Source organism: Callospermophilus lateralis, chromosome 2, assembly GCF_048772815.1.
Source record: "Callospermophilus lateralis isolate mCalLat2 chromosome 2, mCalLat2.hap1, whole genome shotgun sequence".
NCBI classification, from domain to species: domain Eukaryota; kingdom Metazoa; phylum Chordata; class Mammalia; order Rodentia; family Sciuridae; genus Callospermophilus; species Callospermophilus lateralis.
Window position 1 is genome coordinate 196,046,284 of NC_135306.1, and position 13,354 is coordinate 196,059,637.

Consider the following 13,354-nt stretch of genomic DNA (forward strand, 5'->3'; position numbering starts at 1 on the left):
TGTATTCCCTGTGACTTCTAATCTCATAGAGACATGGATAGACTTCATCATGTTCATCAAAATGGTACTTCATTTCTCTTGTTCTGTGACCTCAGCTATATAAACATAAGTTAGTCAAAAATCAAAAAGAGTGCAGAGCCATCAGTGGATCACAAAACAGAAAGACACACACACACAAATTTTCAATACTGGTGCATATTTGTTTATTTGTGTGTGTTTTTCTGTTTTGTGATCAGAATGTGTACATACACACAAAGGCACACACATATAAGAAACTGATTTTTTTATGCAGCTTCAATACTTCCTCAGTGGATGCAAGATGGTTTAGTCACTTTTTGATTAACTCTTTTTATTCCACTTAACAACTTGGAATGTAACAAGAATAGAGAAAGCCTATGTAGGCTATGTGATGCAAATAGATAGGAGACAAGTAGAATAAAGGAAGGGAATCTGGAGGAAGGTGGAGGGGAGGACAGGGATAGGACAATGATCAAAGTACGTTAAGTGCCTGTATATGTAATCACAGTGACTCCAACTGTTATATATAATTATTATAGACTAGTAGAAATTTTAAAAAACAGTCTTCTTCTTTTGACTCACAATTTTGCCCATTATTTTTATAGAACATGAACTATGATCTTCTGAAGATTTTCAAGCTTATTTTATGATATTTAAACATGAAAAATGTCACTGAAGTTAATTCATTTGTACTACAGGGCTTCACAGACAATAAAGAAGTACAGATAATTCTCTTTGTCCTATTTTTAGCTGTTTACATTTTTACTGTCATAGGAAATTTGGGACTGATTGTATTAGTGATCATGGATTCCCGGCTCCACAATCCCATGTACTATTTTCTGAGTGTGCTGTCTTTTGTGGATGCTTCCTATTCCACAGATGTTATCCCAAATATGTTAGTAAATTTCATATCAAAAAGTAAAATGATTTCATTCTATGGATGTGCAACACAGTCATTTCTTGCTGTCGCTTTTGGAACCACAGAATGCTTTCTCTTGGCTGCAATGGCTTATGATCGCTATGTGGCCATCTACAACCCACTTCTGTATTCAGTGAGCATGTCACCCAGAGTCTATGTGCCACTCATCATTGCTTCCTGTGTTGGAGGAATTCTTCATGCCCTTTTACATACAGTGGCCACTTTCAGCCTGTCCTTCTGTGGATCCAATGTAATCAGACACATATTCTGTGACATCCCTCCTCTACTTGCCATTTCTTGTTCTGACACTCACATAAATGAGCTTCTGCTCTTCTTCTTTGTGAGCTCCATTGAAATAGTCACCATCCTGATTGTCCTGATCTCCTATGGCTTCATCCTGTTGGCCATTCTGAAGATGCATTCTGCTGAGGGGAGGGGGAAAGTGTTCTCTACCTGTGGCTCCCACCTGACTGGAGTGTCCATTTATCATGGGACCATCCTCTTCATGTATATGAGACCAAGTTCCAGTTATGCTCTGGAGCATGACATGATAGTGTCAGTATTTTACAGCACTGTTATCCCTATGCTGAACCCCATCATCTATAGTTTGAGAAACAAAGATGTAATAGAGGCAATGAAAAGACTTTTTAAAAAAGTTGGTGTATGGATAAAATGAGTTTTCATACTAAGCAATAAACTAAAAATACTAGACTTATTTCCAGTGTCATCTTATTATATTTTAATTAAAATATTTTTATTTGGACTCAGAAAGTGGCAGAGAGGATGTATGATACTAATGTCAACCTCTCCACAGAGGAGAAATGAAGCACTAAAGAACTGATGACCAGAGATTTGATTAACTGACTAATCACTCTAAAGCTCAATATTGGACAACTAAAAACTTGAGGGGACTTGGAAATTGACTGGACTAGGCTGGGTGGGGAAGCCATTTTGTAGATTCCACTGCTAGTCACACTGGTTGGAAGATATTAAGTCAATATAGCTTCTCCCAACTTACAGTAGAATCACATAAAACCTCTGAAAAACTATCTGCAACAAACTATCTAAGTAAACTATCTAGAAGGAAATTGTAGCAGAATTTCTGCAAGCTGAAGAATACCAAAATGTCTTCCCCCCTCTGAAGGTGGGGTGGGGTGAAGCTGAATAGGAAAAAAAAAAATCACTTTCAAGGAATCCAACATTAGCCTAGGGTTCCTCACTGCCTCAGCAGGAGTGTTCTTCATCACCTCAACCTGGAGGTAGTTAAACCCCTCATCATTGCAGCCAGGGTAGAATCTTCTCTACAACTTAAAGGCTTAGATTCACGGGCCCCATAGTTGTAGAGAGCCACCAAGTTCTATGCTGCCATAAAGAAACTCCTGCTGAGGGGAGTGGTACTCCAAAGCATTCAGCAACAGTCCTGAAACCTGCATCATACACAACCACACCCAACAGAAATATTCAGAAGATGCAACACACTCCAGGCATGCAGACTTGGGCCTCTGGGCTGACAAAAAATCACTAAGCTTAGAAGAAAACCATAGTAAACATCAAAGTAGCTCACCTGCTCCAGCATCTCTAGTAGGGTTCACAGATGTAAGTCCTAGAGTGTCCAGTTGATTCAAGTATCATTCTGATGCATAAATCTTCAGGAGATGAGAATGAGATGGAATGAGATGGAAGTCCAAATACAAAATGCTTTTAGAAAGAATTTTTAGAAAGAAAGCATCTCTCTCTCTCTCTCTCTCTCTCTCTCTCTCTCTCCTCTCTCTCTCTCTCTCTCTCTCTCTCTCTCTCTCTCCGCTGATAAAAAAAAAGATCAAAAGAGATCCTTTCCAAAAAATATTGCAATTAAATTGCTGGACATAAAGAACAAAATAAAATTTTCATAGCTGTAAGAGAAAAATGGCAAGTCACATTTAGAGGTAAGCCAATTAGATTTTTGGCTGATTTCTCAAACCAGGCCCCCAGCAATTAGGAGTATTTTGGATAATCTACAACATACCCTGAATGATATCAGGTACCAACCAAGATTTTTATACCCAGCAAGTACATTCTTCTGATGTGAAGATGAAATAAATATTTTTCATGTTAAGTAAAACTAAATAACTCATAACCATTAAGTCAGCTGTATAAAATATAGTCAATGAAATATTTCACACAGATTAAATGAAAATTAATATCAGGGCAAATGTATGCATGGATTTCACTAGAAAAATAGTTGGTTAAAAGAGAATAAAGTACAAATTAAGCATTAAAAATAAATCAAAATGATATGAAATAAAAATCATTTCTCTATAATAACACTGAATATAAATGGTCCAAGAAATTTTGTCTAAAGATACAAATTTGCAGAAGAGATTGAAAAACAAGACCAAACATATCTTTATAAGAGACATACCTTATAGGCAAAGATCCACAGGCTGAGGCAAAGGGATGGAAAATGTTGGATAATGTAGATTTTAAGCCAAAAATTAATAGGAACAGTCAAAAAGGTCACTTCATACTGGTTAAGGGAAACATCCAACAATATATCATGTCGTAAAATGCTGATGTACATAATACATAAAACAAAATCACTCAATATAAAAATCAAAAGTACCTATATACAATAATACTAGGTAATTTCAACATATCTCTTTCACCAATAGATAGATCTTAAAGATATAAACTGAGTAAATACCCTTCAGAGCTAAAATATACTAATAAACAAATAAACCTAACAGACATCTATAAAATATTCCATCCATCAACAACCAGATTCATTTACTTCTTAGCTAAACGTAAAATCTTCTATACCATGGATAGTAATTCACAGCACATGGCAAGTATTAGCAAATACAAAGAAAAATAGAGAATATTCCTTATATCAATCATATCTGATGGTAATAAAATAAAATTTTCCATCAATAGCAATATGAGGAAAAACATATTTTGACACTAGAGATTAAATTTTACACTTTTGAATGAGGAATGGATTGTTGAAGAAATAATGAAAGAAATAAAATTTCCTAGAAACAAATGAGAATTAGGTTAAAGATATCAAAATCTCTATGACAGTATGAAGGCAGTTTTAAGAGGAAAGCTTATAATGTTAAGCACATACATTAAAAAAGACTCTAGTACAGTGAAACATACCAATAATCCCAGTGGCTCCAGATATTAAGGCAGGAGGATTATAAATTTAAATCAAACAAAATAGTGAGATGCTAAGACACTTAATGAAATCCTGTCTCAAAATAAAAATAATAATGAAAAAAGGTCTGGGCATATAGCTCAATGCCAAATTGCCCATAGGTTTAATTAAAGAAAAATAATGATGATATTTTATCTCTAGGCCCTACTGAACCATGAATACATTATTTTCAAAATTTGTAGAAAACAGGAAACTAGATCAGAGCTGAAATTTATGAAATTGAGAGAAAAAAAAATATAGATATAATTGAAACAACAAATTTGGTACTTCGAAAATATGCATAACATTGAGAAACTCTTAGCCAAACCAACCACAACAAAGAAAAGACGCACATCAATAAAATTAGAGATGAAAAAAAGGAGATACCAGGGTATCTCCTTTGGTGGAGCATATGTTCAAACTTTTGCTTAATTTTTACAATATAATTTGTCATCAAGCTGTGAGAATTCTTTATATAATCTAGATACAATTTTTTTTGTTTAAGGCTTTGCTGATACATAATTCACATAAATTTTATCCTTTTAAAATATACATAATTTAGATACTTTCAGTATATTTAACAATCATCACTATGTTAGTATATGTTTTGCAAAGATTTACTTTCCATCTGTGGTTTGCTTTTTCATTTTCTTAACAGATTCTTTTGAAGAACAAGCTTTTATGCTTTTGATAAAGTCAACTTTTTTAGTTTCTTGTATATTTTGTAGTTTTTGTGTTCTACCTGAAGAAATCTTTGCCAAACAAAAAATTACTAAGGTTTTCACCCTTATTTTCTCCCAAAAGTTTTAGTGTTTTAGCTCTTTTAGGAATGTAATCATTTCCAAATTGATTTTTGCATATGGTATGAGGTAAGGGTCAGATTCATTTTTTTGGTTTGAAAATTGTCCAGCACCATTTGTAGATAAGAGCATCCTTTCATTTTCATCAAATGTCAGTTGACCTAGAAAGCCTAGATCTCTTACTGGACTCCTTAGTCTGCATCAGTTATTTATTGGTCTATCTTTATACCAATGACACATTATTTTGTTTTCTAGACCTGTCCATAAGTCATAAAAACATGTAATGTATGTCCTTGAACTTTGTTTATTTTCAAAATTGTTTTGGCTAGTTAAGCTTTTTCATATTTATATATAAATTTTTGAATTGATTTGTCAATTTCCAAAAAAATAATATCACTACAAAAAGATTGCTTTGTATAATTGGGATTACACTGAGTCTATAAATCAACTTGAGATTTGACAACTTTACAACATAGAGTCTTCTGATCAATGAATATGGTAAACTTACTTCTCCTATTACTTAAGTCTTAATTTCTCTCAGCAATATTTTGTAATTTTCAATATTTAGGTCTTGAATATCTTCTGGAAAATCTTATCCTTAAATATTTTATAACTTATACTATTATATGCATTATGTATGAATTTCTAAATATTTGTATTATATATACTTATAATTTATTTTTCTTGCACATAAAAATGTAATTTATTCCTGATAAATTGATTTGTATTCTTGTTCAACTCCCTCATTATAACAACTTGTTGTTCTGTCGGATCTGTAAAATTTTCTACATAGATGATCATGTCAGCTGGCAATAAAGAATAAAAGAAATTTGCTTCTTCCTTTCTGAAAAAAAAAAAAAAAAAGGAAACATCACCACAGACTCTTCTTAGTTCCAGAGGATCATTAGAAGTTATTTTGAAAATTTATTCTCCAATGAACTTAATAATCTAGAAGATACTGACAAATTTCTAAAACATAAGACCTAACCAAAGTGAAACATTAGGATATATAAAAAATAAACAGACCAATTTGAAGTAATGAAACTGAAGCAATAACTAAAAGCCTTTAAACAAAGAAAAGCCCAGGACAAAATAGATTCTCAACTGAGCTCTACCGTGTTTATAAAGAATAATTAACGCCAGCATTCTTCTAATTATTCCATGAAATAGAAGAGAGTAAACAATGTCAAATTCATTCTATGATGGCAGTATCAGCCTGAGAGACTGGGCATTATCATTTATATAGATTCTAGTTAAAATGAAGACTAACAAAAGGGGAGCATGTTCAGAGTCAGGGTCCAATGATTGGCAGATTTGACTCTTAAGTGTATCTACTTCACTTAAAAATTTGTACAGCATGCATTTTTTATTGTATGTATACTCTGATTGAATCTATTTCCTATTTTATGACAAATATTGTCACTCCAAAAATAGTAAATGGGAAAGAATTCCCATGTTTATGGTTCAAAAAATCAATATTGTTAAATGGACATATTACTAAAAGTCATGTACGGATTCAATACACTCCCCATTAAAATACCAATTATACAATTATAAAGCTACAAAAGGTCTGTGAATCTTTAAAGTTCAGGAGATGGTGTTTGGGGTAAGGGAGAATGGTTGAGCCCTGGGCAAATGTAAGGACCACTTTAATGTGTAATTTTTATACATTTCATTTTTTGAGCTAGGTGAACATATTATTATTTTTTAAATTTTTTATGAAAAAAGAAATGTAAAAAAATTTCTTTCAAATTGATAAAAATAACAGGCATGTTAAAATGTTCAGAAATTCTGAGAGATTGTGAAAATCATAATAAATAAACAAGTGAAAGGAAGAATAATAGAATAGAGAAAGGAGACTAGGCAGAGCAAGGAGGAGAGGAGGACCGGGAAATGACATGGAGTAATAAAATTCTGTGCATGTATGAGTTTGTCAAAATGAACCCAACTATACATTATAATTTTAACCATAATGCACTAATAAATGAAAAAAAGAAAGATGCTGAAAAGAATACCAATGACATTCTTCAAAGAACTAGAAAAAACTGCCCTGAAAAAGCAAATGATCCAGAATAGCTAACACAATCCTGAGAAAAAAGAACACTACTGGAGGTATCTCCCTGTCCAACATCTAAATATATTTAGAGCCTTAGTAACCAAAACATCATGGTAGTGGCTTAAAAATAGACACTTGGATAATGGGATAGAATAGAGGAAGATACAAACTAATGCAGTAAAAGCGATCTGATTCTTGACAAAGGTGTGAAAAACATACATGGGAAAAATGTTTTTTAAGAAATGGTGCTGGCATCATCGGAAATATATATGTAGAAGCATAAAACTAAATCCCTATCACTCACTCTGTACAAAAATCTATTCAGAATGAATCAAAGACCTAAGTGCATCATCTGAAACATTGATATTGCTTGAAGAAAACAAGAAAAACACTCCAACACATCGGCATAAGCAAGGACTTCCCGACTAGGACTCCTACAGCTCTGGAAATCATAGCAAGAATTAATTAATGAGGTAACATCAAATTTAAAAGCTTTACAGTAAAATAAATAATTATCAGATTGAAGGAAAACCTTCAGAATGGAAGAAAACCTGCTAGCTATACTTCTTACAAGGATGAATAAACAGTACTCAGAAATCTTCACATACACGTGTGCACACAACACTTTCATAAATGGACACATGAATTGAACAAATACTTTGCAGAAGAAGTAAAAGAGATTAAAATGATGTGAAAATTGTAAACATTTTATTAGACAAATGTCACTTTTGTAGTTTGCCATTTACCTTGAATAATAATCTTCTGATAAGCTCAAAATTCATAATTTATTCACTTCAAAGACAGCAGTGTATATTTTTAACAGAGTAATATTGTGATGTATTTGAAGACTGAAAACCTGTTTGCTAGATTTATTGAAAAACATATGGTGATTTTACATTATTATTGTTTGCTCTAATTACAGACTTTTTTGCAATGTTGAATGAGGAAAACTGGGCTTCAGAGAAGTGAAAAAATAACAATGCTAAAGCTATGTGACAGTGATTTCACAGGTCTTAAGATATCTTAGCTAGCATTAAAGCATCTTAAATATATTTCCTAAGCCACCATTTTGAATCAAACACAAAATAATTCATTTATTTTTTCATTGACATGCAGTCTTTTTTTCCAGAGCCATTTTCTCTTTTATTATGAATTGAATCATCATGCTATTATTTTTGAACCAGAAATTAATTGGGTCATATTCCCCTTGGGCATCTCCTTTGGGCTCCATCAACAGTCAGTAAGTGAGTATAAACAGTCTAAACAAACCATATTTATAACATAAGTAAACCTAATTTGCCATTCCACAGGTAAGAGAGATTTTGAAATCATTTGCAGAATATTTTGGGGGAACTAAAATTCAGGATGATGTTTTGACAGTAAATATATTAGCTATTAAACATCCAATAAAAATCCCTTAATTTTTTGCTGATTTCATAGGGGCATAAAATGTATTTCTCAATATCTGATTTATACCAATTTCTAAATAAATCTTATACATGAATCCTTCCTAGAAAACAAAGAAAATTTTACAAATATTGATGTTTTTATTACTTAATTTACATGAAGTAAGAGTAAGCCTACTATAAGTATCGAATAAAATTGTGATATTTGTTTCTTGTACTTTAATTACCAACAGATCACACAATTGAAAGATTTATTTTTATCTTCAAGAATGATCTACAGACATAAAGAAAAGGGACAGAGTTAAAGATCATAATCCAAATATTATACCCAGGGCTGAGGATAAAGCTCAGTGAGAGAATGCATGTGCAAGGACAAAATTTCCAACCTAGCACTATCAAAAAATATTACACACAGAATATTTAAAATTTAATGCAAATAGAATTATTTGTCTGTAACCCATTAAATAACAACCAAAGAGTTTGAATATACATTTCTTTAATAAATATACAAATAGACCTAAAGGCATGAAAAGTTGCTCAGCATCAGTAGTGACTAAGGACTGTAAATCAATCCTGCAACAAGATACCACTTAGCATCTACTACTAATAAAGTTAAAACATCTACAAATATCACGTGTTAGCAAGGATGTGAAGAAAGCAATGCCCTTCTACATAGCTAACAGGAACTGAAAGTGGAGCAGTTACTGAGAGAAACATTGTGGGGTTTCCTAAAAATATTAAACATCATTAATATATGACCCCACAACCCCAGTCCCAGATATATAATCAAAATACTTAACAGTAGTCAATGCAACAATATAAGAACATGTAGTACTAATTATAACAGCCAAAGATGAAATGAGTTTAAATATTTAAAAGAATAATGCATTTACAAATTATGAAATATATATGTTTGGATACCTTTAACCACAAAAGTGATATCTAACAGAACATGCTGAAATAGGTCTGGATTTTGAAAAATATGCAGAATAAAAGAAGTTAGCCACACATGGCCGTATGTATTATGATTCCATTTATATGAACTATCCAGAATAAACCAACAGATAAAAGTAGAGCATACATTGGTGGTAGCCAGGGGCTCAAAGGAGGGAATAATGGGGAAAAGTTACTTACTGAATAGTTTGCAGTGACAGAAATGCATGGAACTTGACAGAGATGGAGGGTGTGCATCAGCATAAATGTAATTGCCAAAGAATTGTTCCTTTTACAATGGTTTAATCTTCTGACATGAGAATTATACTTCCACAAATACTTTAATTTAAATGATTATAACTATCATTTTACTGCTTAATGGTATTTTTGTTTCATCTTATTGAAGTGCCTTACTTTATAGTTTTTCATAAAGTTTGTATGCATTTTGATAGCACATTGTCAATTACATGCAATAAAGTAGTTGTTTCTTTTTTTCCAACTTTTCATATTTGGAATAGTTGTGCAGGTTTTATTTACAAGTTACCCAAATACACACACACCCACACACACACACACATAAATGCATATATAATTAACTAAGGAGACTACTAATTTTAAGAGAACTAATAAATATTAACATGTGGATATTTACTTTTTAAATTAAAATATACTCATTTTTATAATGAATATTATAGGGAAATATGACTGACATTTAATATACATAGGATTCCATTTTCAATTTATGTTTGACCTATAGTTTACTTATGAAATTGAAATTCTTTGTATACTCCATTCTCTTCCTATAATATGTGATCCGGAGTTTTGCAAATTATCTTTTTCAAAATATGACATTTCTATAATTTGTCATTCATATACAAGCTATCATTGGCTAACTTTATCTTTACACGCTCATTTACCAAAAAAAAAAAAAAAGTTTTTGCAAGCATTTTAAATATCTTCATATGAGATATCCTAATTCTTTTGTTTGTTTTTTTTTTTTGGGGGGGAACTGGGGATTGAACTCAGGGGCACTCGACCACTAAGCCACAGCCTTAGCCCTGTATTGTATTTTATTTACAGAAAGGGTCTCACTGATTTGCTTAGCACTTTGCTGTTACTGAGATTGGCTTGGCTTTGAACTCGCAATTCTCCTGCCTCAGCCTCCAGAGCAACTGGGACTACAGGTATGCGCCACTGTTCCAGAGTGAGATAGGCTAATTCTCTTGCTCTGCACCTGCGAATTCCCCTTTTCTCTTTTCACTCAAATGTATATTTGATATTCATCCATATTAAATCATTTTAGCTCTATGTTCTCCCTGATTTTATATATATATATATATATATATATATATATATATATATATATATATATATATATATATATATCAAACATTTACAAATTGTTTCTCAAAATTGCAGTCATTTTAATACTAGTAGAGTGGGAATAATTGTTTTTTTTTTCACACTTCCCCCATTACTTTTTAGTCATATACATTTCACTCCTTTAAAAAAAAAGATAATTGATGTGCATATTGAAAAGTAAAATCTATACTTTCTAGCAGACAGTTTCACCTACTAGAAATAGAAACTGTGAACTCATGTACAGGTAACTTCAATACCTAATTTGCTTAGTCATGAGATGAGTGGGGAAAGATTTATTCTACCATTTACCTGTTTCTACATTTTTATCTTTAAGTATATATTTTATAAAGACTGTTTTGTAAATATTTTGATTATGGAACTACTTTGTGACTTAGCAGGTAGCTAGCTGTTATATGACTGAGTTCATGTTCAATTACATCTAAACAAAAATAAAAACTGTAGAGAACAATGTGCTTTTTCAGAATAACTCTACCATTTTTCATCAGATACTGAGGGAGTAAACAAAACTCACAGAATGTCAAGATTCCAAAATTATAAAAATGGTGAACTGTTTAATTGTATCTTACCCTCTAAGCTTTGGTATTATTTAGATAATCCCAGTAAGACTTGATATAAAACCAATTTTAGAAATTAGCCTGTAAAATATAACTCAGAAATGTGTTATTCTTTGAAATCACTGTAATTCAGTATATTTTATATTTTAAATAAAAAATTAAATTTTATTAATCTATTTTTTCCTTCAATACTTTGTTCCATTGATTTAAAATATAGAATGTGTGAATCCTACAAGAAAGTAGCAAGTTATTTTAAAAATTTCTGAAGGATCTGAAATTCTGAAGCTCTCTCTATGTCATCTGTTTACTTCTATACAATCTCACATGTTCAGATGTTAAAAGATTATCTTTCTGCTCCTCACTTGATGTTTTAATGCAATTTATTAAGAAACAGCTAATAGAACTCTCTGATGAATCAATAGTTTTGACCTGATGGCATTTAGAAAGGATGAGTTTAACTACTAAGTAAAAAAATACTACACCATTCATTTAATTTTGCATGAGTGGCATCAAGACTTGACTCACCATTGTTTCATTGTTTCCTGATCCACTGTGTGGAAATTATACACTGACAAAAATAATTAGGACTCGTGAGCATCGTGTTATGTGAAAGAAGAAAAAGAAAGCCCAGAGTCATATGTTTTCTCTCATGCATGGAAGTTAGAAAGAAAAGAGGAAGAAAAGCTATCTGACAAAAACAGAAAGGAGACCAGTAGAATATAGGAAGGGAATCCTGAAAAGGATGGAGGGGAAGACAGGGAAAAGAATTGGGGAAAGACATTGATCAAAGTATGTTAAGTTAAATGGTACCACTGTGCATAATTATTATGAACTAATAAAAATTATAAAGAAATGAAGTAATTTTCACTTGTCTTACAGGGTTGCTTATTATTTTTATAGGGCTATGAACTAGGATCTTTGAAGATCTTCAAGTCTGTTTTATGAAATTTAACCATGAAGAATGTCACCGAAGTTAATTCATTTATGCTTCAGGGTTTCACGGACAATAAAGACCTGAGAATCATGCTCTTTATCATATTCCTAGTAGTTTATATTTTTACTGTCACAGGAAATTTGGGACTGATTGTATTAGTCATCTTGGATTCCCGGCTCCACAATCCCATGTACTATTTTCTGAGTGTGCTGTCTTCTGTGGATGCCTCCTATTCCACAGATGTTATCCCAAATATGTTAGCAAATGTCATATCAAAAAGAAAAATGATTTCATTCTATGGATGTGCAACACAGTCATTTCTTGCTGTCACTTTTGGAACCACAGAAAGCTTTCTCTTGGCTGCAATGGCTTATGATCGCTACGTGGCCATCTACAACCCACTTCTGTATTCAGTAAGCATGTCACCCAGGGTCTATGTGCCACTCATCATTGCTTCCTGTGTTGGAGGAATTCTTCATGCCCTTTTACATACAGTGGCCACTTTCAGCCTGTCCTTCTGTGGATCCAATGTAATCAGACACATATTCTGTGACATCCCTCCTCTACTTGCCATTTCTTGTTCTGACACTCACATAAATGAGCTTCTGCTCTTCTTCTTTGTGAGCTCCATTGAGATAGTCACTATCCTGATTGTCCTGGTGTCCTACAGCTTCATCCTGTTGGCCATTCTGAAGATGCATTCTGCTGAGGGGAGGAGGAAAGTGTTCTCTACCTGTGGCTCCCACCTGACTGGAGTGTCCATTTATCATGGGACCATCCTCTTCATGTATATGAGACCCAGTTCCAGCTATGCCTTGGATCATGACATGATAGTGTCAGTATTTTACAGCACTGTAATCCCTATGCTGAACCCCATCATCTATAGTTTGAGAAACAAAGATGTGATAGAGGCAATGAAAAAACTTTTTAAAAAAATAAGTGTATGGATGAAATAAATTTTTCATACTAAACATTAAACTGGAAAAAGTAGTCTCAATTTTAGTCGCTTCTTGTCATAAATTATATTTAAAATATTTTGATTTTGGACTCAAAAGGTGGCAGAGAGTATCTAGTCAGCAACATGCATCTTCTCTACAGAGAAGAAATGAAGCAGATGAACAGAGACTTGGTGGGCAGAGTAAAAACTCACAGGATTAATAACCGAAAGTTTCAGAA

At 32.5% G+C, this 13,354-nt stretch overlaps 2 protein-coding genes across 3 annotated transcripts; both read left to right on the forward strand.

Annotated features, from left to right (window-relative positions):
• Window positions 1-677: 677 nt before the first annotated feature.
• LOC143391762 (olfactory receptor 5T18-like) lies at window positions 678-1,613 on the forward strand. Its single transcript, XM_076844513.2, has one exon. It carries the CDS (start codon window positions 678-680, stop codon window positions 1,611-1,613), a length of 936 nt encoding a protein of 311 aa, XP_076700628.2.
• Window positions 1,614-10,027: 8,414 nt separating this feature from the next.
• On the forward strand, window positions 10,028-13,134 carry LOC143391763 (olfactory receptor 5T18-like). Of its 2 annotated transcripts, XM_076844515.2 has the most exons (2): window positions 10,028-10,038; window positions 12,198-13,134. In XM_076844515.2, the coding sequence occupies exon 2, from the start codon at window positions 12,199-12,201 to the stop codon at window positions 13,132-13,134; it is 936 nt and encodes a 311-aa protein (XP_076700630.2). In that variant the 5' UTR covers window positions 10,028-10,038; window position 12,198. The 2 variants fall into 2 exon arrangements, with proteins under 2 accessions (XP_076700630.2, XP_076700629.2); XM_076844514.2 differs by lacking the exon at window positions 10,028-10,038 and having other exon boundaries at window positions 12,175-13,134.
• Window positions 13,135-13,354: the final 220 nt, after the last annotated feature.

Coding starts and splice junctions, on each gene's coding strand:
- LOC143391762 (XM_076844513.2), top strand. CDS start 678: ATGAAAAATGTCACTGAAGTTAATTCATTTGTACTACAGGGCTTCACA.
- LOC143391763 (XM_076844515.2), top strand. CDS start 12,199: ATGAAGAATGTCACCGAAGTTAATTCATTTATGCTTCAGGGTTTCACG.